The sequence below is a fragment of the Nymphaea colorata genome, chromosome 2, assembly GCF_008831285.2.
Source record: "Nymphaea colorata isolate Beijing-Zhang1983 chromosome 2, ASM883128v2, whole genome shotgun sequence".
Classification (NCBI taxonomy): Eukaryota; Viridiplantae; Streptophyta; class Magnoliopsida; order Nymphaeales; family Nymphaeaceae; genus Nymphaea; species Nymphaea colorata.
The window spans coordinates 9,033,057-9,056,921 of record NC_045139.1 but is presented as its reverse complement, the minus strand read 5'-3'; the positions used below and the strand labels follow the sequence as shown (position 1 = coordinate 9,056,921).

The window sequence follows — 23,865 nt, the reverse complement described above, 5'->3', positions numbered from 1 at the left end:
ACTGTTTTAAAAGTTGAGGCAGATTCATAAAACCCTACAACATAGTGTTCCATGATTCTATAGAAATTTTGAAGCAGTATGAATTCCAAACAACCTCTAAGCGTCGATCCATATATAATGGAAAATTAAAATGATAAAGTGGATGGATTCCACTAATCACAAATAGTAAGTGTCAGACTTTTAGGTGCTAGACTTGCATAAATAGTTAATGACAAGCCTTTAGATGCTAGACTCTACTTAACTATTTGTCTTTTACTTTACATGATAAACAGTTGAGAGAAAAATGAGATGAACCATGTTCAATATCTAACATCTCAATGAGGCCCTTTTGCGCTAGGCTTGAGGAATGTTTTCGCTACTGATTGAGGCTGCCAGTCTGATGCTACATACACACACACGCACACTTGCATGCACACACACACACACACATTGTCGACAAGGCTGTTTAACTGGGGTGTATTTTTTTTTGCAGTCAAGTGCAAAATGACAATTTCTCTCTCACATGACAGTTGTAGGGAAGATGACTGGAGTTTGTTCACTTAGACTTCGTCAACCTAGGGTAGTCGGACCCACATATTCTAGTTGGGTATGGGCCATGAGGCTAGTTGCCGCCACCCATTCAGGGAAGGCAACGCCGAGGATCCTCTAGCCATCTTCTTCCCCGCCTCCTATATATATGTATCTCCCCCATCTCCACCATGTCCATAGCACCTCCGATCACTGGTAGACCCATTGCCGCTTCCTTTTTCGGTTGGGTTGATGGGCAGGTAGAGGGTCTGTTATCAGTTCGATTCTTGTGGACGTTACGTCTCTGGTGGCAAGTTTGCTCTTTTTCTCTCTTTAGAGGGAAATGGCAGGTGGGAAGAAGACGTACGACTTGGAGTTCACGCCTACATGGATCATTGCCGCTGTTTGTTCTGTCATCATCATCCTCTCCCTTCTCTTTGAAAGGGGGCTTCATCACCTTGGAGAGGCAACTCTCTCTCTCTCTCTCTCTCTCTCTCATATGATCTTGGACTCATGCTTTCGTTTAATTTCTTGCTCATCATAGTAAAAGAGGGCATTAAATGCTCAAGGGAGCATCCGTCTTAATTAATTTCATTTGACAATGAGATGGTGGGTGCAGAGGCAGGACTAATATTCTTTGGTGAGAGTGTTCATCTTCATACTCTTCAGGTTTCTTTCCTATTAACATTTAAAGAGGACCAGGGTGCTTGGCCTATAGCCCAGCTGCTAGCTCTATTTTCATGAACGTGAACTCCTTATCTAAATCATAGCCTTTGGTGACACGGGTTCTAACTTTAAGAGTTTTAGGCTGCCGAACCTTTGAACAAGGGACAAAGTCTTTTGGCTCAAGTGTGATTCCCTTGAGTCATGAACAGAAACAAAAATGCTGGCCTAGAAAGAATATTATTCTTTTCAGCAAATTGTCTCACCTTCATAAATATTTTTTTGTTTTTTTCAGGGAAGTAGTTATTTTTCTACAACCCCGAAGAAACTGTAGCCACTTGTGTCCCCATTCTTAAGGATGTCAATATATCCGATTTGAATCAGATATCCAATCAATCTAATCTGAAAAATTCAGATATGGAAAAAAATTTAGTGTCCGATTAAGAAATCGGATCGGATCCGACTTTAATAAATGGCATCCGATCGGATTTGGATTCAGATTCGGATATACAAAAATTTTTGACTGGGTTTTGATACAGATTCAGATCAGATTCATTTTTAGACAAATATCTCATATCTAATGCTATTAAATTTTGAAAATTGGCAAAATCCGGTTCAAAATTTGGATTTGGATTCAGATATAAATATAAAAAAACAGATTCGGATTGTAAAGTCAGGTTTCAGATTCAGATATAACTTTTCTTTATTTGAATTGAAATCCGAATTTGAATATGAATATGTGAATATCTGAAAAAACGGATATGATTAAAGATATAGCTGATCTGAATCCGATCCGTTGACATCCCTACCATTCTCCAGGATTCACAAATCTTGTTTCATGACCACTTTACAATTAAGAAAAGTAGCGCCATTAAGTCGTGCCAACAGCCATGGGTATGGGTTTCGTAACTCCCCAGTGCCCCACTTTTTAGTTTTTATGAAAAAATCTCATTTAAATTAAAGCAATCATAGATAAAAGTCAAAATTTAGGTTTCTTTTTTTTCTTTCTCAATTTCTTTGGTCTATCTATATACAGTCTTTCGATGCGGCTAATTTTCGATGGCTTAGTGCAGTTATTGAACAAGAGGAACCAAAAATCGCTGTTTGAAGCAGTTCTCAAGGTTAAAGAAGGTTGGCCACCCCTCCCCTTCCCCAACTCTCTATTTTGCGCACGATTTATTTGAAAATTGCCAAAATCAGCACCACCCTCGAAGCAGGTTACGCTAAGGGGCATTTGACTACTTCATATTTAAGAATTTTGATGTGATTTGATATAGATATGATGTGACATATTTTTGTTCCAAAGCTGCATAAAAATGTTTTGTTTTGGAAGATAACATATATTTTAAAGTCATGCTACATGTTAAAAACCATGGATTTAAGGTTGATTGGAAGGGGGCATTCTGATCTTAAAATCCATGAAAAATCACAAATCACTGTTGATCTCAGATCTGCGGTGAAACAAACACACAACCTTATGGAGGTATTTGATAACCTCAAATATGAGATCCAAGGTGATTTGAGATCATTGGTAATTTTAGATCCACATAGTTGTGGTTGGACCTCTCTCCCATTTGAGGCCAAATATGAGGTTTTGGCCATAAACTTAGATTTCAAATCCTCATTTTCATGTAGTGGCAAAAATTTTGTGTTTGTTTTTATTGTGGATTGTCTCACATAAAGATAATCTTAGATCAGCCTCGGATTTGAGATCTAAAGCTATCAAACACACCCTCAAGAGGGCTTGAGATCTTAAGCTGCCAAACACGAAGGTTTTGGAGTATTTGGATGTCATAAAAATTGGATTTGGAAAAAACCTAGTTCTGGTTAAACCTGATTTCGTAAAAGAGAATGAAAAACCTAACCTTCCTCATGTTGTTTATAACAAACTAAGTCTTGGTATCACCCAAACAAATAAACCAACCTCCCCTTGTCGACTCTCTGCACTCCATTTCGAGTATACAAAATCGTATATTAAGTTGCAGACCTTTGGTAGTGAAAATAATATTTATTCGAAAAACTATATTATAAAACATATCCAAGCTATGGAGCACGCCCCATTAGCGGAGACATAAATTTTGGCTGGGGGATCACTAGTTCAATAACTTTAATGTTTTAAGAGGCACCCATTTATATAAACAACCAGTATATGAAATTATTAACATTTTGTAAAGCTGGTGTGGGCAACTGCCCGCACTAGCCCCCATGTGGCTCCGCCACTCAAGCACGGCATGAGACATATTTCTGTTAGTTGGAACATGAGTTCAAGACATGTGAATGATGTGGGTGTTTTGAACTGGTGCAACAGAGCTGATGCTGATGGGCTTCATCTCCTTCTTGCTGTCGGCCTTCCAAGCGCCTCTCAACTGCATCTGCATCCCAAGCAGCTACTTCGATCATATGCTGCCGTGCAGGAGGAAAGAGTTCGGATCAGTGTTTTGGCAACACCATCTCGAAGACCAAAAATACGAAAACCACTGCGAGAAGAAGGTGAATACTCTTGTCTTGTCTCATTACTGTGCTTACCGATTGATTCTCCGTGACATTCTATGACAGATTGTTAGATTCAATATAGTCACTTGTGAATGAAAGAGGAACCAGAAATTGAAGTGAGCATGGAGTTGCATTTCTTAAGGAAAAATGTAGATTTGGTAAGCCCCATAGTACTTGATGGGGGTTTCATGGCACATCATTATCTTACCGGGAGTACTCAGTTTGATTAGTTGGATCTGATATCTTTGGGATGCATTTGATTGCCCATCATTTAAAATCTTTAGGATTTAAGAATCATCAAATCCTACCCATCTTATGTTGAATACATAAATATTATTTATTTATAAAATGCATATATAATTACATATACATTTAAATAAAATTATTATAAAAATATGTTATAATGCCCAGGTGGTTGCTAAACATATATATGTGTGCGGATTTTCTTGTTTCATGGGCTTTCAAGGATTTTTTGGAGTGACCATTTTTACCAATCCACCTGGTCATTTGCTATTGATTGAGGAGGATCTGATTGGTGTAGCTCGACCTCGTGCTATAGTTAGTTAATGTGGTTCTAAACAGCTTCTTTATACCAAAAAAAAATCTCAATTTCTTCTTTTGAAGTTGAATCAGTTACAAATATGTTTGGTATCTCACAATTTTAGAATCTATTTTTGGTCTTTACCAGGGGAAAGAACAACTGTTATCAACTGATGCAATACATCAGCTGCACATTTTTATCTTTGTCTTGGCCATTACCCATCTTTCTCTCACCGTTGTGACCATATGCTTGGGTCGTTTGAAGGTAACTCCAAAGAACCCCTTTTAATTTGCTAATAAGTGTATATTTTTTCAATATAATAAATCTGTCATATATATATATATATATATATATATATGAATTTTCTTATTTTTCATCAGATTCTTCAGTGGGAAGCCTGGGAGAACTCGATTGTGGAAGAGGCTGACAATAGCAGTATGACATATTTTTCTTGAAGAACTAGTCAACTTCTCAGCTTTTTGGCTCATGTTACTTTCTTGATATCTTTGATATTTTCACCTAATCACATTACTCAGGGAGGAAGAGTGAGATGTTGGTAGTACTTGTTTCTCAGCTAGCACAAATAGTTTTTAGAAAAGTTTGCAAAATCGATTGAGTATTGAACATATTTACAGTAACATTCCTTGATTCACACGCTCCTACTGTGGTTGGACTAGGGTTAGGCAATATCAAATGAACAAGGCATCACCACCAATACCATTACCTTCATAATGGGACTGGATTCAAATAAGATTTAGTTCAAATCTAATATGTACGCTTCAAATCTAGTCTAACTTGCATTTTTAGATTGACACTTTTTTACAATCTGCAAAAGACGTTTGTAGTTTTATGAAAATCTTAGGGACACACCTAGTTTTTTAAAATAGCAAAAAAATACAGACCCGAACTTTTGAAATATTTGAGGGCAATTAAGTCATTTTATGTTGCCTAACTATAGTTCGATTGTGGTAAATATACTTGAGCTAAGGAAGCTTCTTTTTTAGAATTCGTTTCATGGCTTTAAAATGCAATTTCCCAAAATTTAGGTGTGCTTTTTAAATATGTCAATTAGTAGGCCTGCATGGCTAAAATGGGATCTCTAAATGAAGTTCTCTGCAATGTCAGAGCATTGTCAAGGATGTCAATATATCAGATATGGATCAGACATTCAACCGAACTATTTCGAAAAAATTGGATATGAAAAAAAAATTCAAATCTGATTAAGAAATCAGATCAGATTCAGATTTAAGAAATGACATGGGATTCATATATCTATACATATATAGTCGGATTTGGATTCGGATTTGAACCAAACTTATTTTTAAACAAATATGTTATATTTAATGCTCTTACATTTGAAAATTGGCCAAATTCAATTCAAAATTCAGATTCAGATATGTGTAAAATTCAGATTCAGATTGCAATTGGATTCAGATTCAGACAGATCCGATTGAATCCAATCCGTTAACTTCCCTAATTACTAATTTTGGTTAACCTCTTTGATCTATAGGATCCAAAATCACACATGTTCTGAGCGATCAGTTTATCATGGAGCACTACAAAGCATTAAAAGGCCATTCATGCGTACTAAGTTGGTTGGTAAGTTTTTATTTCCTCTTCTCTTTTTTTTTTTCCCCCTCAATGTCAATCAATTCTATGAGTTCATTGTTTGTAAATTGTCACTAGCATAATAATCTTTAAGAAGTATCCAAACTTGTGGAGTCAATTCAACCTTGATTTCTAATCCCCAGTTCTTTACTCCTAAAGAGATGAATCTGCTATCTTGCGATCACTTGTATCATCTTCTTTCATTTCCTTTCAAGCCTTCAATGGTCTTCTCCTTTTCAACCATATTTACCAACAATAATGTCAAAATGATTTTCTTTGCATCTTATGTCTACACCATCTTAAGCACTAACATTTGCTAATTATCATTTTGATTTATAAGATGCACAATTTACCATGTCCGATTATCAGATATTCATATATGTTGATTCTAATTCAGATTGGAATACGAACAGCTGGAAGTCTGTGCCTTATTCAAATCCTATTTTTAAATTCACAATTTGAATACATGGTTGCATTCCAATCTTCTTAAGTTTACATCTGAATCTGAATCCAGCTTTTAAATAGGCATGTCAAATTCAAGTCACATTGTACTGACTTTCAAAATGTGTGTATATTGTATACAGAATATCTATTAAACTCGAATCTGCATCCAAACATATATGTGCATATTTAAAATCGAGTCCAAATCTGATCTGACATCATTTCTTAAATTCAATTCTGATTCGATTTCTTAATCTGATATTTTTTTTTTTTCTATGTATGATTTTCTTGAAGCAGTTTGGTTAGATATGCAATCCAAATCCGATCCACTGACGACCCTACTTAAAATTGCTTCTTTCTGTAACTTAGCACTGGTCGTCTCTAATCTACATATAGTATATGTGTGTGTTTGGAAAATTGCTATGTCTTATGATGATTAAAGACACTCAAGATAATATTGCTTTTTAATGTCGAACCTATGTGATGTTATGGGTTGTGGTTAACTTGGAATAAGTTGAATGATAGTAGTAATTGTTTTGAAATTTCAACATCGATTAATTGACTATATGGTTTCTTTTCCTCTTTGAAGCATTCCTTCTTTAAACAATTCCATGCATCAATAACCAAGATCGGTTACAGAACACTGCGTTTGGGATTCATAATGGTATGTTTTGATTAAATAAAGGTTTGAATATGAACCAATTGAATTTAATGTTTCTTAAAGCTTTGCATGGTCACTTGCCTTCTTTCTAGATGCACTGTGGAGGGAACCCGCAATTCAAATTCCACAAGTTTATAATGCGTGCATATGAAGATGATTTTAAGAAAGTTGTTGGTATAAGGTAAATCACATATGTGCTTTTCTTTATAGAGTTTTTGGTCTTCTTGTACCAATTTCTTAAGTATTTTCAAGTTAAACGATTTCATCTTCCTGTGTTGCAGTTGGTATCACTGGCCATTTGTCGTTGTCCTCCTGTTGATGAATGTTGGAGGTGAGCTATTAAAAGTTATTGTCTAAAACAAATTAATGTAAAACTAAGATTTCTGTTTATAATAATTTATGATTTCCTGTTTCATAGTTATACATCTGCAAGTAAGTTGGCGTCATTGACCCAAAAAAGCCCAACGTAATAGGAAAATCTCTTATATATATATATATATATATATATATATATACTCACACACACACACGCACACACACATAAGTGTATGTGATAATCAATCTTCTATATTTGTTTAATCTAGTTCAAAACGACGTACATACATCAGGTGTTCAGCTTTGCAGCATATAACACTACCATAACATGCGCATTATTCATTTCATCTATGAACTTGTTTTTAACTAAAGTCAGTACTAAACTGTGTTAATCATAATTTTCACCAAATTATTGTATTAAAGTTTAGTCTAGATTATGGTTAACTGATCTGTTTAGTGAAAAAGATATCCTTCTAAGTACCAATCTAACTTATTTTGGTATTATGGTACTATAATTAATTTGGTATTGACAGAACATTTTGTAGGTATTCTACGATGGAAGGCAAGTAAGGGCACTAATTTGATCATTTAGTTGAGACCAAAATGTTACGAAAAAATGTTTTTAAAAATGTTTTTTGTTCTTCAGATATTATTTTACAGTCAACTTTTAATATGTTTTATAAATAGATATTTTTTCTCATATTTGCTTTCTTCCTGTTGCAGGGTGGCAGACACTTTTCTGGATGACACTTATTTCTTTACTAGTAAGCATATACTCCTTGCTAGTGCAGGAAGCTCTTTACAGGCACAAATACATGACATCTAAGCAAATAATATATACTCAACAAAAAACTTTTTTTTACCGTCTATTTACAGTTCTTCATAGAACCTGAATCTATTTCAGGTCAGCTTGATTATCCAATACACTTCATATGTTGTTGGAAGCCTAACTTAATATATATAACTGAAATTTCAAAAGAAATTATTTACATTCTTTCATAAGACATCTTAATTGTTTAGATGAAAAGTTTAACTTTCAGATGCCATAAAATACAAAGCATCCAGACGATAACTTATGGAAGAACATGCATATCATGCTCAGCAATCACGGATGAGTGATGTTTAATTTCATTCTCAGCAAGCAATCATTTGATCTCATCATCTTCTTCTTCTTGTTTTTTATTTTGTTAAATTCTTCTGCAGCTTCTGTTAGCTGTGGGTACAAAACTTGAACATGTAATCAGTCAGTTGGCCAAAGAAGTTGTGGAGAAACACACTGCAATGGAAGGAGAGCTGGTAGTTCCACTCTCAGACCGTCACTTCTGGTTCAAAAAGCCTCGCCTCGTCCTCCACTTTATTCACTTTATCCTCTTCCAAAATGCATTTCAGATTGCCTTCTTCTTTTGGTTGTGGGTATGATATCTAGCACTTGGGCGCTCTATGTCCGCCATAATCAACACAATTCTGGAATAAATTTTCTGACTTCGTTTGATGCATTGGTCGCAGGTCACCTATGGTTTTCGCCCTTGCATTATGGGGAAGCTCCACTTTCTCATTCCAAGATTAATTTTTGGGTTCTCTCTCTCTCTCTCTCTAAGTTCACTTTATAAATCTAATTAGGTTACATTTGGGTTTCTCTCTTTTTCTCTCCATATACAAAAGTGGGCATGATTTCGACTCTTTTACAATGTGAAAATCCAGATTCACATATTCACTGGTTTTATGTTTGATAGGGTGATTATCCAAGTTATATGCAGCTTCAGCACCCTCCCAATCTATGCCATCGTCACCCAGGTATACTAAGATCGAGTTGGATCTTTCTCCTTCTTCTCTCCCCCATAACCCGAGACCAACACAATTGGATATTGTTAAGGAGGATCAAACAACATAAGAAGCCGTTTGGCAATAAGAACAGCATGTGAGTGTTCTATGAATCTCCCTAAAATCAAAGTAGATTCATGAAACACAAACATTTTGTTTCTAATGCCAAATAGTCTCTAAGGAAACGTTTAACAGCAGTGACACTCTAATTGTCCTGTAAATTTGCTCAAAATTGAGTAAATTCATGAATCTGGTCTGATCTCTTAGACAGATTCATGGAACACCTCAACTGCTAAGTATTGTTAAGAGTTTCCCTTTATTTATGTCTGCTCTAAACTTGGGAATAAACTTTCAGATGGGAGACTCATTCAACAGGATGATTTTTTATGAACATGTCCAAGGGACCCTTGTTGGATGGGCCGAAAAGGCTAGAAGAAAAAATGCTGCCGGTCCGATGAGCAACCGTGCCTCACCGTCAATGTCTTCTTACACCCAAGCCGCTCACACAGGAAACAGGTCGCCTAATGAGGTTCAACTACAAGAAGCCCCTTTGGTCCATGCAGTTCCGACCAATACTCCAGCGACAGGCAGACTCGAAGCATCACCAGCCAAGAAAATACATGCAGAGGAAATTGCTCCGTGAAACCCAAGCAGGCGTCGCCTAGACTATGTTTACCATATGTATCACAGTATTTGCCAGTACTCTGCAGAGCATGTCTACTTGAACTCAGCATGAGGTTGACTCATCTAAGTTTGGACGAACCTACCAATAAGTGAAGCTTGTGCTCTAGCCTATTGTTCTGTTCTATCTTGTATAAGTAATGAGTCGAACATGAGCTTCAGTCCTCAAGCTCGACTAGGATCTGTGAAATTTGTAACAGTTGCCAGTACGTTATATAATCATATGGTGCCTTCATTTCTCTTCTCAGCGCAGAGCTCCCAAGATCAGTAGCTGAATTTCAAGTTTGAAAACAATCAGTTGTTCCGATTTGCAAATTAGATCCACATTCAAGTTGGAATGCAGATTGATTGGAAATCATGCAACAGAGTGATATTTTCTTTGGCAATTAAGCAAACCACTTAATTTCTCTTCAATTAGCCACCCAATGGAAGATCTCAACTAAACCACAAATTTCCAGAGAATATTCAACGCCCGAGAGGCAAGAAAGCAAATCGAAGATCATGATGAATTTCACCTAAACACTAACCCTAAAATCTCACCTAAATGAGCGACTGTAGACGTAAACCGATCGCGTAATAGAGAAATCTAAAAGGAATAAGAAGGGAACAGAGAAAGAAGTTGAACCTGCGTGGAGTGGCAGAGTACATCTGACTGATCCAATGCCTTAACCTGAACCACGCCGTGCTTCTGCCGTGGACCTTACCGGCGCCGAGGGCAACGGCGAAAGTTATCCACGAGAGCACAACTATGAGCGCAACAGGGCCTGAGATTGGGTGAACTTCAGGGAGTTGGAGGAGAAGATGGGAGTTGGGGAAGTGTGCGAGTAATGAAACCCCAAATTCCACCATCACGCTGTTGCTCGATGTCCGGCTAAGTGTACAATTCCGGCCACCGGCTTCCATCAGGTAGCCCGGAGCGCACGCGCACAGCGTCGAATTGAAGCGGGCTGCGTTCTTCGGGCAAGGCGGTGCCGGCGCCATGGCGGCTGCGGCAGGAGAGCGTTGGAATTCGGCGAGATTTGGAGGGAGGACATCTACCTGTCCCGTCACCTTGACGCGTCGTTTTTGTGGAGGGAAACTCTAGTTGTAACACTGCATACGCTCTTAACATTCTTCACGCACCATTGATTTCGTTTATCCTCTTACGGAGCATATTTCATTTCTGCTCATGACTGTCAAAGAGAAGGAAGCCTTCAAGTAATGAATTACAAAAGAAAAGAAAAAACTTCGTGGCGTTTGGATGAATTCCTTCCAAAAATGGTTTTCGTCAAAACCTTGTTTGTGAAAACCATTTTGAGTTTAGAAAACCTTGTTTTAGGTAAATGGCAGAACCAGGTCTTCATTTTTCACTTTTGGGCAGGTAAGAAGTAAGTTCTCCAAGGCACGATTCCTTCATCTACATGTACTAACTGTAATTAGACCAGAGTTAGACAACACCAATTTTGTGAGCCACTTTCGCCAAGAAAGTGAACTGTTGCAGGAAATGTCTGTGGTCTTCTGCTCTACTCGAGAGCCATCCACATGACCATCCTTTCTGGTTATCTGATAGAGGCTAACGAAAACAAAGGATCATTCCTTGTTTCCATGGCTCTAAACTGGAGGCTGAGTGCTTCTCCCTTTTGGATATATATATACCAGGCAATAAAAGGTGTAAATATAATTTAAAAAAAAAAAATTAAACCATGTGGCAACTGCCCCCACAAGTCCAGATGATGGCACTGAAGCTCATGTGAAGCGTGCAGGACAAGTGACATGTGGGACTTTGTTTATGCCTTGGAAGGAAGCAGAGGGTTGGGTGCATGGGAAAGGGTGAGATTCTTTTCCCATCACATTTTTCTAATGTACCGCAAGGTTGACGTTTGTTATGTGAGACTAAAAATTAGAAAGAACCGCAAGGTTGACGTTTGTTATGTGAGACTAAAAATTAGAAAGAAACAATGTAGGAGAATTTTGAAGTCGGAGAACCTATTTGGGTTTTTGGCAAGTTTACTGTCCGTTTGGGATGAGGAGATCTTGTCCCTCTAGTCATCTGATAATGTTTCTACGGATCAGTCTTCTCGTCTCCTTTGTCTCCAGAGTCTTGCTCAGGAGTGGCGGATTAGGGAATCCATCCACTGGCAGTAGCGTTCTAGGTTGGGTTGGCTTGCGCATGGTGACTAGAATTCTTGTTTCTTCTACTTGGCCGCCTCTCAAAGACGCCGTCAGGCGTTACTCCAGTCCATGGTTATTGGGCAGAGGGAATTTCTTGGTGATGACATCCTCTCGGCTTTGACCGCTCATTTTTGTGATTTCTACTCTAAACCTCTTCGCTTTCGTGCCCCGCTCCCAGACATTCACCTCTCATCCCTCTCTATCTCTTGCGTGATCACTCTTGAGCAGCCCTTCCTGCACCAAGAAATTAAGAATGTTGTTTGGATCTTCGGCTCGAGTAAGGCGTCTGACATTGATGGTTTTCTGTTGAGTTTTTTCGTACCTTTTGAGAGGCTTGTAGCGTTGATGTATTCGAGTTTTGTGACGAGTTTGCCTTCAACTCTGTCTTTCTTAAAGACTTTAATCAAGCCACCTGTGTCTTGGTGCCTAAGCGTCCTAACTTTACGGACGTCAGCCACTTTCGCCTTATCTCCATCTTAGGCACTCTCTATAAGATTGTCACTAAGTTGCTTTCCTTGCGACTTGCACATCTTATGCCATCTATCGTCAACCCCTTTCGGGTTGCATTCATCAAAGGTCGGCGTTTGCATTGACGCTGTCGTCCTTGCCTATGTGTTCATTCCCTCTACTGTTTGCGTCTTTCCTCATTCATCCTTAAGTTGGACATTTCCAAGGCCTTTGATTCTGTTAGTTGGGAGTTCCTATCTGACATCTTCACTCGCCTTGCTTTTGGTCCATTGTTTCGTCAGTGGATCCTCTCGCTCGTCACTGGGGCCCAGCTTGCGGTCTCCTTCAATGGGTTGTGTGGCGATTTTTTTTGTCTCGGTCGCAGCCTCCGACAGGGTTGTCCGCTATCACCTTTGCTTTTCAACTTAGTTGCCGAGTGCTTTTCTGCCTTATTTTGTCACGCGATTGTCGTTGGTTTCATCACTCCACATTCACTACCTTACTTGGAGGCCTTCTCCACCCTCTAATATGACAGATAATTTTCTCCTGTTTGGCACTGTTTCTCGCCAATAGATTGTGAGAACTTGGCTCATCCTTCGAGTTTTTGAGCTCGTCTCTGGTCTTTATATTAATTCCTCGAAGTGTTACATTTCTCTCATTCACGCGGATCCGGTCATGGTGCTTCTTGCATAAGCTTGTTTTGGGTGTAAGGCTACTAGCATGCCCATGGACTACTTGGGTCTTCAAATTACATTATCGCCTCCTACGCCCTCCTTTTGAAATGGTGTGGAGCAGAAGCTGTCAGATCGTCTCCATTGTTGGTAGGGTAAGCTGCTTTTCCTGCCATGACGTATTACCCTTGCTAAGCATTGTCTTGCATCTATCCCACTTTGCATTGGCGGTCTTTCGACCTCCTGTGGTTGTACGGAGAAGATTTGACAAAATCATTTGTAACTTTATTTGGGATAGTGATCGCCCTTCAGATTGTCTTGCGCGTTGGGATATGGTAGTCATTTCGCATCTTCTTGGGGGCTATGTCACCAAGGTGCGGGATGCGGGTGTCGGTGCGGGTGCGAGTGCAGGTACGGCACATCTTAAAAAATTTAGGTGCGGCGGTGCGGAAAGACTATTATTATTATTAATTTATAATAATAATAAATAATAATATATATGACAACATTATCTCTAAAGTCTAAACCACAAAATTATTAAATATCAAAATCAAAATTGCAATTTTCCCCCTTCCTTTCTTTCTTAATAAGGTGGTTAGGTTTGGGGTCCGAGGGATGGGGCGAAGAGCTCCGTTGTTCACTAACGAGGGTTATTCCTATAACGATTTTGGTTTTGGGTAAGTTGAATTGGATCAGGATCCAAATCCGGACCTGAACTCTATCGCTCGAAGAGGAAGCCCGACCGGTTCCCCTTCCTCGTCTTCCTCTCTATCTTCCTCTTCGTTGCCCTCTCAATCTCTCATTCCGTAGGTGAGCATCGACACAGAGAAGAAGAAGGTGGAGGAAGGAGCAGTGGCGGCAGCGGCGGTGCAGTACGGCGGCGATTTGGGTAACTAGCTCTTCCTCCCGTCCTCACCTCTCTTCCTCCCTCTCCCATTTGTTTCCCCTTTGCTCGAGCCCTCCTCACCTCTCTTCCTCCCTCTCCCATCCATTTCCCCCTCGCTCGAGCCCTCTCTTCCTCCCGTCCTCACTCGCCCTCTCTTCCTCTCGCGTTCAGTCCCCCTCACCCTTGCTCTCCCTCTCCCTTTTCCCCAAATCGTGTCCCTTTCTCCCGCACTCATCACTCGTCCTCTCTTTCTCTCGGTTCAGTCCCCTCACCCTTGCTCTCCCTTTCCCCTTGCTCTCCCTTTGTCCTGCACACTCTCCCTCTCCCTACCGCAGTGCGGTTTGGGTGCGAATCTAGGTCGCACCCGCACCCGAATCAGCACCTGTGTCGCGTCGACGCGGGTGCGGGTCCATTTCTACTGCACCCTGGTTACACAGCTTGGGGGTGCTCGGGTTACCAACCTTAGTCGACCGTGAGTCCTCTTTATGTTCTTAGTGATGGCGTCTGGCAACTGAGTTTTCTCCTCTCCCTTTTCATTTGTTCCAAATATGACATCTCTTCCCCTAGTAATTGGAATATTTTCATCTCTCATACCTCTCATTCACACTTTTGGAGCGGTCTGCTTTCTGCCCTTTCTCTTTTCCTCCGCCTTGTTGACCTCCCACCGCTCGCCCCCCCTTCCTGGCCTCTTTCGTTTTCCCGTGAACTCATTTTTTCTTCTTGTTACCTAGCCTCCTTTGGTTCTTTCGTTGCGTCGCTCCCACCCCGATCTCTTTGGTCCCTCTCCTCGTGCCGTTGCTTTTGCCTGGCTTCTCCTTGCTGGTCACATCAATACTTTTGACCACCTACAGTGCCTCGGTATTAATTTAGCTAACCAATGTGCCATCTGTCTCGCCGCGACTGAGTTTCAGGTTCACCTTTTTACCTCTTGTCCTTTCTTCTATAGTGTCCTTACCTCTACATGGCCTTCCTTCGTTAATAACCTCCCAAACCCACCATCCATTCGTCTTTTTTTCCTCTTTTGTCTATCATCTCACATGTCTTTTACTTGGGGTCGTGTTTGGAGGTTGTGGCTCATTTCTTTTTGGTGGCGCATTTGGGAGGAGCGCAACAACAGGGTCTTCAGGGACACCTTCTCATCATCGGAGTCTGTGGCACGCCTTGTGCAGAGAGATGTTCACTTTGCTATTCGGCTACGGCGCCGTCCTTCGTCTACTGTTGGGTGACTATACTGTTCCGTCTATCCACTCTCTTATTATGTTTTATTGTGGTACTAACTTGTATATTCCATTCTTATATTTTGTTTCAGCGGTTTGTTTTTGTACTTATGTTGTTAAACTAATAAGTGCCGTTTAATTCAACATGCTAATTGCTTGGTTAAATGTTAAATACTGGTTTTTATATATATATATATATATATATATATATATATATATATATATATATATGAAATACTTATATAAATTTTAAGGGGGGGGGGGGCATGGGGCTTTGGCCCCACCTTAATTTTTTTTTTAAATTACATGTAAATTTTATAAATTTTCAATTATTCTATATAAAAATTTTGAAAATGATATTTCGGTCCGAGTCAAAATTTAAAATCTTTATTTCAACACCCTTATAAAAAAATTCCACATGGGTTGCTTATTTATTTGAACGCAGCTAACTTCAATGAAAATAGTCTAATTAATTTGCAAAGATTTTTTGAGGAAGTGTACTTGGACTTAGTTCTTCTTAAAAGTCGTTAATAAGTGTGTGACGAGACTTGCAATTCCATATATAGGTGGCAGAATCAGATACTTTTGGCTTAAGGGCACTTGAGTTGCCAACCGGAGTCTACGGCATGCCAGCTTCAATTCATTCTAATGCAACTGCCCACACCAGTTACAATGTGGCTACGCCCGCGGTTACTGCTATTGTTCCAAACAATCCAAACTAATTATCATTAATTCAGTAAACTTGTTTACGCATATATGAATTTATTCAAGTTTCCGGGCGGAAAAAATTCGTGCAGGAAATTGTCAGTGGTTTAACAGGAATTGGTTTACTGACGATGATGCTCTAGCAGTGGCTTTTCCCTTTTGTCTCCCACTGCACGTTATCCTCATGGCTTGCCTTCCTTTTTGCATCATTCTGAGAATTTGTTCTTTCCCTTAGTCTTTCTGTAAAGCAAGTGCAAGACACAATGTTCGCACCAACTTGAGAAAGGAAGGGAAGAAATCAGATTCTTTTCCCTTTTCTCACGACACTGTTCTGTAGTTATTCCCACAGACACAGCTTTCATCCTCAAAAGTCGTGGCCAATGGTAGAACTTGCCATTGCACCATCATTTGCTTCATCAAATGCCCTGTGATTTCTTAATCTGATTAGAGATGTAAATTGTTTCTACTCAGCTAAGAATTTGTCGAAAATTGGATCCAATTGATCAATGAGTAGCGTTTCAGTTTAAAGTTTTGCTTCTGAAAGGCGATCAAGTAAACAGAATAACTGGTTCTCAACATCCGAATATGAAACCGACTACGCATTTAACTCTGCAACATTCCCAGGTGAACATGAGGTTAACAATCACACCACACACGGAAAAAAAACCCAAAAGGCCTTTCATCCTCCCTGCCTTTGAAAGTCTTGATTTGCATCTGGACTCGAGTGGAGTACAGTACACCCTTCCGCTTGAGCATCACGATCCTACTTTAGTTATCCAGGAGAGTAGCACCCACATGAATTCAACATGAGACATGTCTTTTATACTCCCACTTGTCCAACCAATTATACTATGCCCTTTCATGCCATTTAACTCTACAAAATTCTATCAGTGATATGGCAATGGAAATTTCCCATCGACCAGTGTCGCTAAAAATGTCGTGGATGCTTGAGGTTCACAACAAAATTATCTGCCCATATTTCAATGAAGGCACTTTAATGATTCCCTTGAGAAGTGCTTGCTTTGGCATCAAATTCTCTTGTTGCACCAAAAGCAACCCACGCCTGAACTGGCTTCGTAGGAGTAGAAAAGTTTAAGCCCATCCACCAAGGCATGGACATGAACCTATCCATGATTCAATAACGAATGAGAAGGGCACACTGATCCTTTATCGGCTCTTTTATAACCTTAGCAAGTAATTAGGTTGAGTTTGATATCCTTCGAGACTGCATTAAATGATGTTCTTTGCAAGATCCAATCTCAAATCCCACATTACATGTAAAAGACCATGAATTTAAGGTCGGATGGGCGAAGAGGTCCGACTTTAAATGTGAGATCCGTGGTGAAACAAACACATAAAAGAATAAAACTGAAAAGTTTCCACTAGTCTGTAACTTTCTAACAGGGCATACAGGGGAAGCCAGTTATAAATGCCTAGCAGTCCTTGCATACGTATATATAACATTCAAGTGTGGCTCATTGAAGCAAACCCGTAAAAATCCCTAAACTCACCTGCTAATTTTCTTCTCTCCCTCTCTCCTGTTTACTTCTCACTGTGCTCTGCCGTGTTGCTGTTTGCTGGTATGGGGTTGCAGGTTAATAACTCGTACAGATCCCGGAAGAATCTAGAAGTTCCAACATTGGTATCAGATATCAGAGCTTGCGTTTTCAGATTCTGCAAAAATAAGAAGCAGCAAACGAGTGAGTTAATTAGCGTTCGGTGAAGCCCAATTCATTCTGTGCGGGTATGTGCGTATTCACATTTCTGTCAAGGTATTATACTTAGCTGCGTTGAAAATTTGGTGCCTCAGTAGCGGAGGCCGATTGCCCCAAGTGGCATAAATGCATGATTGTGTTATTAGACGTGTTTATGTTACTGCCTTTGAGCAGCATATAAGCATGCAGTCGGCGTTCTTCTTCGGTTTAGACAGTTTACAAAACAAAAAGCACCGTCGCTATTCGAAGGCAACATTGTATTTGCAGAAAGATGTGGAAATCGGAATATCTGGAACTTACATGCCTCTCCAATCAAGTATGCATGAACAATCTTTGAGTATACATTACTATTCTGTACCAGCAGTGAAATATGAAGGGAGAAAAGAAGGTACCAAAATATGAAGGGAGAAAAGAACGTACCTATATGATAGTAGTACTGTATGCTAGCATGATTGACATCATAATATGCATGATTGTGGAATGTTTTGTTATGCAATAAAATTACGTAAAAGGAAAAAAGGAGATGGTATAGAATGAAGAAAAGAGGATAAAAAAAATGTTTCATGCTGTGATTATATATATATATATATATCATAGTCACGTCTTTTTCTTACCTATAATACGGCCAGCTTGAAAAAACAGAAAAAAAGGTAAATTTTTAAAAAAAATTAAAAACTAAAAATGAAAGAAAAATAAAATAAGTGAAAAACTAATAACATGAAAAAGATAAGTAGATTTGCAACAAATAAAAAATGAAAAATGAAAAAAAAAACCGCTTGACATTAAAAGAGCTGAGGAAAATTAAAAAACTGAAAAAAAACGTTTTTTTCAAAAAAAACGAGTTTCTTTAAAATTTTAAACAGATAGTTAATTAATCGCGCTTTTTTCGAAAAAAAAACACGTTTTGCACAGTCCAAGACCGTGTTTTGATTAAGTACTGGCACGCTTTTATTCCTTGCTTGCATGTTGCATGATTAATAATAGAAATTGTTCAGATCAATCCTACTTTGTTCATTCTATTACTTACCTAGAACAGAAGGCATGCAACAAGCTTAATGGATTCGGTAAAGGAATATATTTGAATAGAAAAAGGGGAATAGATTATCAAATAAACCGAAAAGGAGCAACGAGAGAGAAATATATCTGTGCATCCGTAAACCTCCAACTTTTGGTCGCGAGGATATCCAGAACAAAAGGACGAACAGAAAAGAAGGAATAAGGAAAGAGGAAGACTAAAAGGACTTGTTCTTTTTCTGCTTTGGTTCTGTTTTTCTCTTTGCTGCGACGTTACAGTATTCAAGTATATAAACAAATTAAAGATAGATTTATAGGATTGCTAGCATTCCCACAAAGGAATTCCTGATAATTTATTTATAAAGCATGTTGGCCTCATGAGACTAAGTATTTGCAGTATGTTATAGTGGATAAACATATATATGAAAAACCTTGTAACGGGTTCTTGTATGGATAAATGATTGAGTTATATTGAAAAACTAAATTGTGTAACTAGTTGTAAGAGGAAACTCACATAGTTGTAACAGGTTCTTCTGTTTGCTGCTTGATGTGCATTGTTGTGCTGTTGTTCGCTGAATTGCTGTTGCAGGTCAATGTCTCGTAAAGAGATCGAGAGGAAACAAAAGTTCCGACACTAGTGCCCTCCGATATCACCTCAACGGATTAGAGAAATCCATGGCTTCCAACCATGACATGAGAAGCATCCAACAGGTCCTCAACGAAATCCTTTCTGACAAGATACACATAGAGTCATTATCCTTCCACCACTTTCAGCCGTATGATGGTTGCTATCAAGAAACAGAAACTTCCATGAGCTTCAACATCTCTGTGAACAACATTTCCAATTTCTCACACATTCTAGCAGCATTGGCTTCAGGACGTGAGTCTCAAGCTTCTTTTAGGATGCTGGAGTTTCATAGAGTTGAATGGACCTTCCAAGAACAAAAGATATTATGCAACTGGCTCAAGCTAAATACATGTATCAATCGTGTTGTGTTTCGGAAGAATAATTTTGGAGACAGAAGCCTATCGGAATTCTCAGAAATGCTGAAAAGAAACATTGGCATAAAAGAATTGGTATTCTTAGAGAGTGGAATTGGGAGTGTTGGTGTGAGCTTCCTAGCTTTGGGGCTGAGCGAGAACAAAACAGTGGAAGAGCTACAAATATGGGATGATTCAATAGGCTCAAAAGGTGCAGAGGACATCTCACAAATGATAGAAGCAAACTCAACGCTAAAGCTTCTGATAATTTTGGACTCTGAGACCATCACTGCAGCACCAATTATCTCTGCAGTGCTAGGAAGAAACAGAATGATGGAACTTCATGTCTGGAACAGTACAAGCAAAGATAAAAATCACAAGATTGTCGAGCTGGTACCTGAAATGAATGCATTACGAGCTTACAAATTTGACATAGCAGGAGCTTGCCGGATAACGTGTGCTCTGGGTTGGAACTCTACGATTAAATCCCTAGATATGACTGGGATTCAACTAAAATCTCGTTGGGCAAAAGAGTTCCAAAGGGTCCTGGAACAAAATAAAAGTTTGAAATATGTCAACTTGTCAAGAACCAAATTGAAAGACAAGGCAGCCATTTATATTGCAGCTGCACTCTTCAAAAACCAGTGTCTAGAAGGCTTAGAGCTTGAAGGCAATCTATTTGGTGGAGTAGGAATAGAGCATTTACTTTGTCCCATGAGTAGATTTTCAATGTTCTACAACCAAGCAAATATGACACTCAAGTCATTGACTTTTGGAAGTGGGAAAGCTAAAATAAATGTCAGTGGGATGGTAGCAATAACAAAGATGATTGCTACAAATCAAAGTGTCACTCAACTGGCTATTTGCAACAACAAAAACCTAAAGTGTGAAGATTTCATTAAAATTTTTAAGTCAATTGAGGCAAACTCGACTCTCAAGTATTTGTCTTTTCGTGGCTGCCAGGGTATTGAGGGAAAGAGGATGCTAGAGGCTATCATGGACACATTACAAGTGAATCCATGGATTGAAGATATTGATTTGACAGGGACGCCACTGGAAAATGGCAGACACACAGATGAAATATATAAGAAACTTAGGATGAATGGACGATTGATTATGGAAGTAGACCTACTTAAAGATATACCATTAACGAAGCCTAAATGCTGCAGAGTCTTTCTTTGTGGGCAAGGATCCTCTGGCAAGAGCACACTATGCGGTACCATCTCACAGATTTTTTCTTCATCCAAGATTCAATACACGGATCACATGCGTAGTTTAAAAAGCTCAGTTGAGCAAGGAGTGAACACAGGTGGGATAAGGATCAAAACTTTGAAAGATGATGACCTAAAGATTTCAATGTGGGATCTTGCTGGAGAAAACACATTTCATGTTTTTCATGAACTTATCTTTCCAGAACAGGGTAGTCCTACTTTCTTTCTAATAGTTTCTAGCATGTTCAAAAAGCCTACAAACCGAGAGCCAAAACAAATGCATGAGATCGAGGAAGATATACAGTATTGGCTCAGATTCATAATCACCAATTCAAAAAAAGCACAATCGCAATCTCTACTGCCAAATGTCGCAGTAGTTCTCACTCATTTCGACAAGCTCATGCAACCAACAGAGTACTTGAAACAAATTGCAAGTTGCACAAACAGATTGAGGGAAAAATTTCAAGGCTATGTTGAACTGTACCCAACTCTATTTGCTGTTGACGCAAGATCATCTATGTCAGTAAGCAAATTGGCATGTCATATGAGAACAACAAGTGAAACCATTCGAGAAAGGGTACCTAAAGTTTATGGGATCTGTGAAGAGGTGCAAAAGGTTTTGTGTGAGTGGAGGTCAGAGAACTCTAATGAGCCAGCAATGAAATGGGATGAATTTTGCTATATGTGTCAATCAAGAATAGAAGCATTAAGGATCCGCTCAAGGCGAGATAATCTTGAGAAGATGGAAGCAAGGAGACGAGCAATTGTAAGTTCCTTGCAGTATTTGGGTGAGCTCATATATTTTGATGAACTTGGATTTCTTGTCCTGGACTGTGAATGGTTTTGTCGAGATGTAATTGGACTACTGATAAGAATGGGAGGAAAGCAACAGAATGTTGCACAAAGAAAAGGATTCATACCTAGAAAAGAATTGGAGAAACTTCTAAGAAAGTGCTTAGAGAGTTGGATACCAGGTGCAGGCCTGAAAACAATAAAAAATATCAAAGTCAGTGACCTCATCGAAATGATGGTAAAATTAGATCTTTGTTATGAGCAAAATCCTCAAGACCAACATTCTGAGGTTCTAGTTCCATTCCTGCTTGAAGAAAAACTAGGGAAATTAAATAAATGGATTTCACCAACACTTGATGGCACCTATGTTGGCCGGCATTTTGAGCGTGATGACTCTAACCACATGTTTTTGACACCAGGATTCTTTGCCCGACTACAGGTGACTTTTCTAACTTATTTCTTTTCATGAAAATTTTGTGTGGTAAAATTATTGTATGAATATAACCATGGTATTACAACAAAGAGGTAGCACATTATTCAAATAATATTTAATTTGATCAACACTTTCAATGGCATATTCATAAGGCTTGGGTATCACAGTAAGATTATAAACAGTTAAATACGTGCACCTAAGAGCAATGTACACATATTGTTTAGCTCTTTGATAAGAGCAATCAGTGAGACAAAATTTATCTGAAACACTTTCATTTATACAGGTCAATCTCCATAACAAGATTCTTGGACCAAGGCAGCAGCATAGTGCAACATACACACTCGAAAGGCACCTTATATTGATAAACGTAAATGGTGTTGACATAAGAATAGAGTATGGAGGAGAATATGATCAGTATGTAGATGTCTTAGCCTGCTCAAACAAGAAGATCACTGAAGTTATCAGACTAATTCAGAACCTTGTAGTCCCTTCTATTTTGGCTCTTTGCAGAGGTGTTACTTTAACAGAAAGCATTCTACGGCCAAAATGTGTCCAAGAACTCATGCCACCTCGAGACAGGAAGCTCCAACAAGTTTTACTGCAACAGTTAAAAGGTGCCCTCCTTTCACTTCCTGCTAATGATATGTATGAGTACCAACACACTTGGCCTCCTGTAGCAGAAGGAAGCATAATGAGAATACCTTCAGGTTTTGACTTTGCTAGAGACCTACTCTCTGAAGATGAATTTAATGACGTACTGCAAAAACGGTATCATGATCTCCACCGCCTCGCAATTGAGTTGGCAGTCGCACCTGCCAACAATACCCATGAACCATCACCAGAAGCTGAAGTTAAGCCTCAAAGTAATGTAGAACCAACAATTTTAGGCATTGCCAAGGGGATAGAACTGGTGTTACAAAGACTGAAGTTCATAGAGCAAGAACTCAAGGACATAAAGCATGAGATTCAAGGGTTAAGATACTATGAGCATATTTTGATATGTAAGCTGCATCGTGAGATTAATAACTTGGCCAATTTCAGTATGCAATTGGAAGAACATAGAGTCCCTATTATGTTTTACTTTGTTCAAGGCACAGGAAGCTACTCAAGACGTCTAGTCACCAGGATGATTTCAAGCATCACACCCCTTCGCCTACACATGCTATGTGAAATGAGAGGAGAGATTCATGTAGTTGAAGATCAATTGGGATGTGAGGTGATGAAAGTCGACAACATAGTAATTCAACAATTGGCTCCTTATGTAAACAAATTCATGAAGTTGTTAATGTTGGCACTAAAAGTTGGTGCTCATTTTGCAGTTGGACTAGGAGAGTTGATTCCAGATTTAAGCAAGGAACTTGCTTTAGTTGATTCATCAATTGTATATGGAGCAACAGCAATGGTTGCTGGAGCACTTATGATAGGGGGAAGTAGATCATCTAGACAGGGCAGTTCAAGAGATATTCAACAAGAGTTTAGGGTAGCTCAACAATGGCTGAAGGATTTTCTGCAGGAACAAAAGTGTTATAGGGGCAAAGATATTGCAGAGAAATTTTCATTATGGCGTGTTAGGTATCGTGATAATGGCCAAATCGCTTGGATATGCAGGAGACATAGAGAATCAAGGTTAAATGAAATCATAGAAGTGCCAGTGTAAGCTTATTCCACTCGGAGAATCAGATGGAGATGGTTGAAATGGAAATGTATCTGTATTTCTTTCTTTGTAAATCAAACCTCAAATATCTGATGTCCATGATATGTGGTGATCAGGCTTACCTTTAAGTTGTAACCACTGTGGTGGACTTTCACATGTAATTGCTATATATCTCTCCCCTATATATAGTGAATGAGATGATGAAAAAATAAAGGAGTATCAAGGCCACCATGCTGCTTATCTCATGGATGTTGGTC

At 39.0% G+C, this 23,865-nt stretch overlaps 3 protein-coding genes across 6 annotated transcripts; 2 read left to right on the top strand and 1 right to left on the bottom strand.

Moving 5' to 3' along the window:
* Positions 1-713: 713 nt before the first annotated feature.
* On the top strand, positions 714-9,978 carry LOC116248908 (MLO-like protein 1). The gene is made up of 14 exons (XM_031621939.2): positions 714-973; positions 2,244-2,301; positions 3,479-3,660; positions 4,352-4,468; positions 4,585-4,639; positions 5,715-5,803; positions 6,843-6,917; positions 7,007-7,095; positions 7,196-7,245; positions 7,953-7,993; positions 8,433-8,642; positions 8,736-8,803; positions 8,963-9,023; positions 9,406-9,978. Exons 1-14 carry the CDS (start codon positions 851-853, stop codon positions 9,691-9,693), a joined length of 1,506 nt encoding a protein of 501 aa, XP_031477799.1. The 5' UTR covers positions 714-850; the 3' UTR covers positions 9,694-9,978.
* Positions 3,439-11,310, bottom strand: LOC116248909 (uncharacterized). 2 transcript variants are annotated; one of them, XM_031621940.2, is made up of 2 exons: positions 10,357-11,310; positions 3,439-3,573 (listed from the first exon to the last, which is right to left on the bottom strand). In XM_031621940.2, the coding sequence occupies exons 1-2, from the start codon at positions 10,710-10,712 to the stop codon at positions 3,567-3,569; spliced, it is 363 nt and encodes a 120-aa protein (XP_031477800.1). In that variant the 5' UTR covers positions 10,713-11,310; the 3' UTR covers positions 3,439-3,566. The 2 variants fall into 2 exon arrangements, with proteins under 2 accessions (XP_031477800.1, XP_031477801.1); XM_031621941.2 differs by lacking the exon at positions 3,439-3,573 and adding an exon at positions 9,886-10,002.
* Positions 11,311-17,220: 5,910 nt separating this feature from the next.
* LOC116249118 (protein TORNADO 1) lies at positions 17,221-23,865 on the top strand. Of its 3 annotated transcripts, none has more exons than XM_031622257.2 (4): positions 17,221-17,299; positions 17,403-17,552; positions 19,127-21,960; positions 22,238-23,865. In XM_031622257.2, the coding sequence occupies exons 3-4, from the start codon at positions 19,213-19,215 to the stop codon at positions 23,609-23,611; spliced, it is 4,122 nt and encodes a 1,373-aa protein (XP_031478117.1). In that variant the 5' UTR covers positions 17,221-17,299; positions 17,403-17,552; positions 19,127-19,212; the 3' UTR covers positions 23,612-23,865. The 3 variants fall into 3 exon arrangements, with proteins under 3 accessions (XP_031478117.1, XP_031478120.1, XP_031478116.1); XM_031622260.2 differs by having other exon boundaries at positions 17,403-17,580; XM_031622256.2 differs by lacking the exon at positions 17,221-17,299 and having other exon boundaries at positions 17,310-17,508.

Bases quoted from the DNA above. Each gene is read 5' to 3' on its own strand.
- LOC116248908 (XM_031621939.2), top strand. From the start codon at position 851: ATGGCAGGTGGGAAGAAGACGTACGACTTGGAGTTCACGCCTACATGG. The intron at 2,302-3,478 runs GTTGGCCACCCC...CTGGTGCAACAG, and splicing joins AGTTCTCAAGGTTAAAGAAG to AGCTGATGCTGATGGGCTTC. The intron at 4,469-4,584 runs GTAACTCCAAAG...ATTTTTCATCAG, and splicing joins TATGCTTGGGTCGTTTGAAG to ATTCTTCAGTGGGAAGCCTG.
- LOC116248909 (XM_031621940.2), bottom strand. From the start codon at position 10,712: ATGGCGCCGGCACCGCCTTGCCCGAAGAACGCAGCCCGCTTCAATTCG.
- LOC116249118 (XM_031622256.2), top strand. From the start codon at position 17,391: ATGGGGTTGCAGGTTAATAACTCGTACAGATCCCGGAAGAATCTAGAA. The intron at 17,509-19,126 runs GTGAGTTAATTA...TTGCTGTTGCAG, and splicing joins AAATAAGAAGCAGCAAACGA to GTCAATGTCTCGTAAAGAGA. The intron at 21,961-22,237 runs GTGACTTTTCTA...TCATTTATACAG, and splicing joins GATTCTTTGCCCGACTACAG to GTCAATCTCCATAACAAGAT.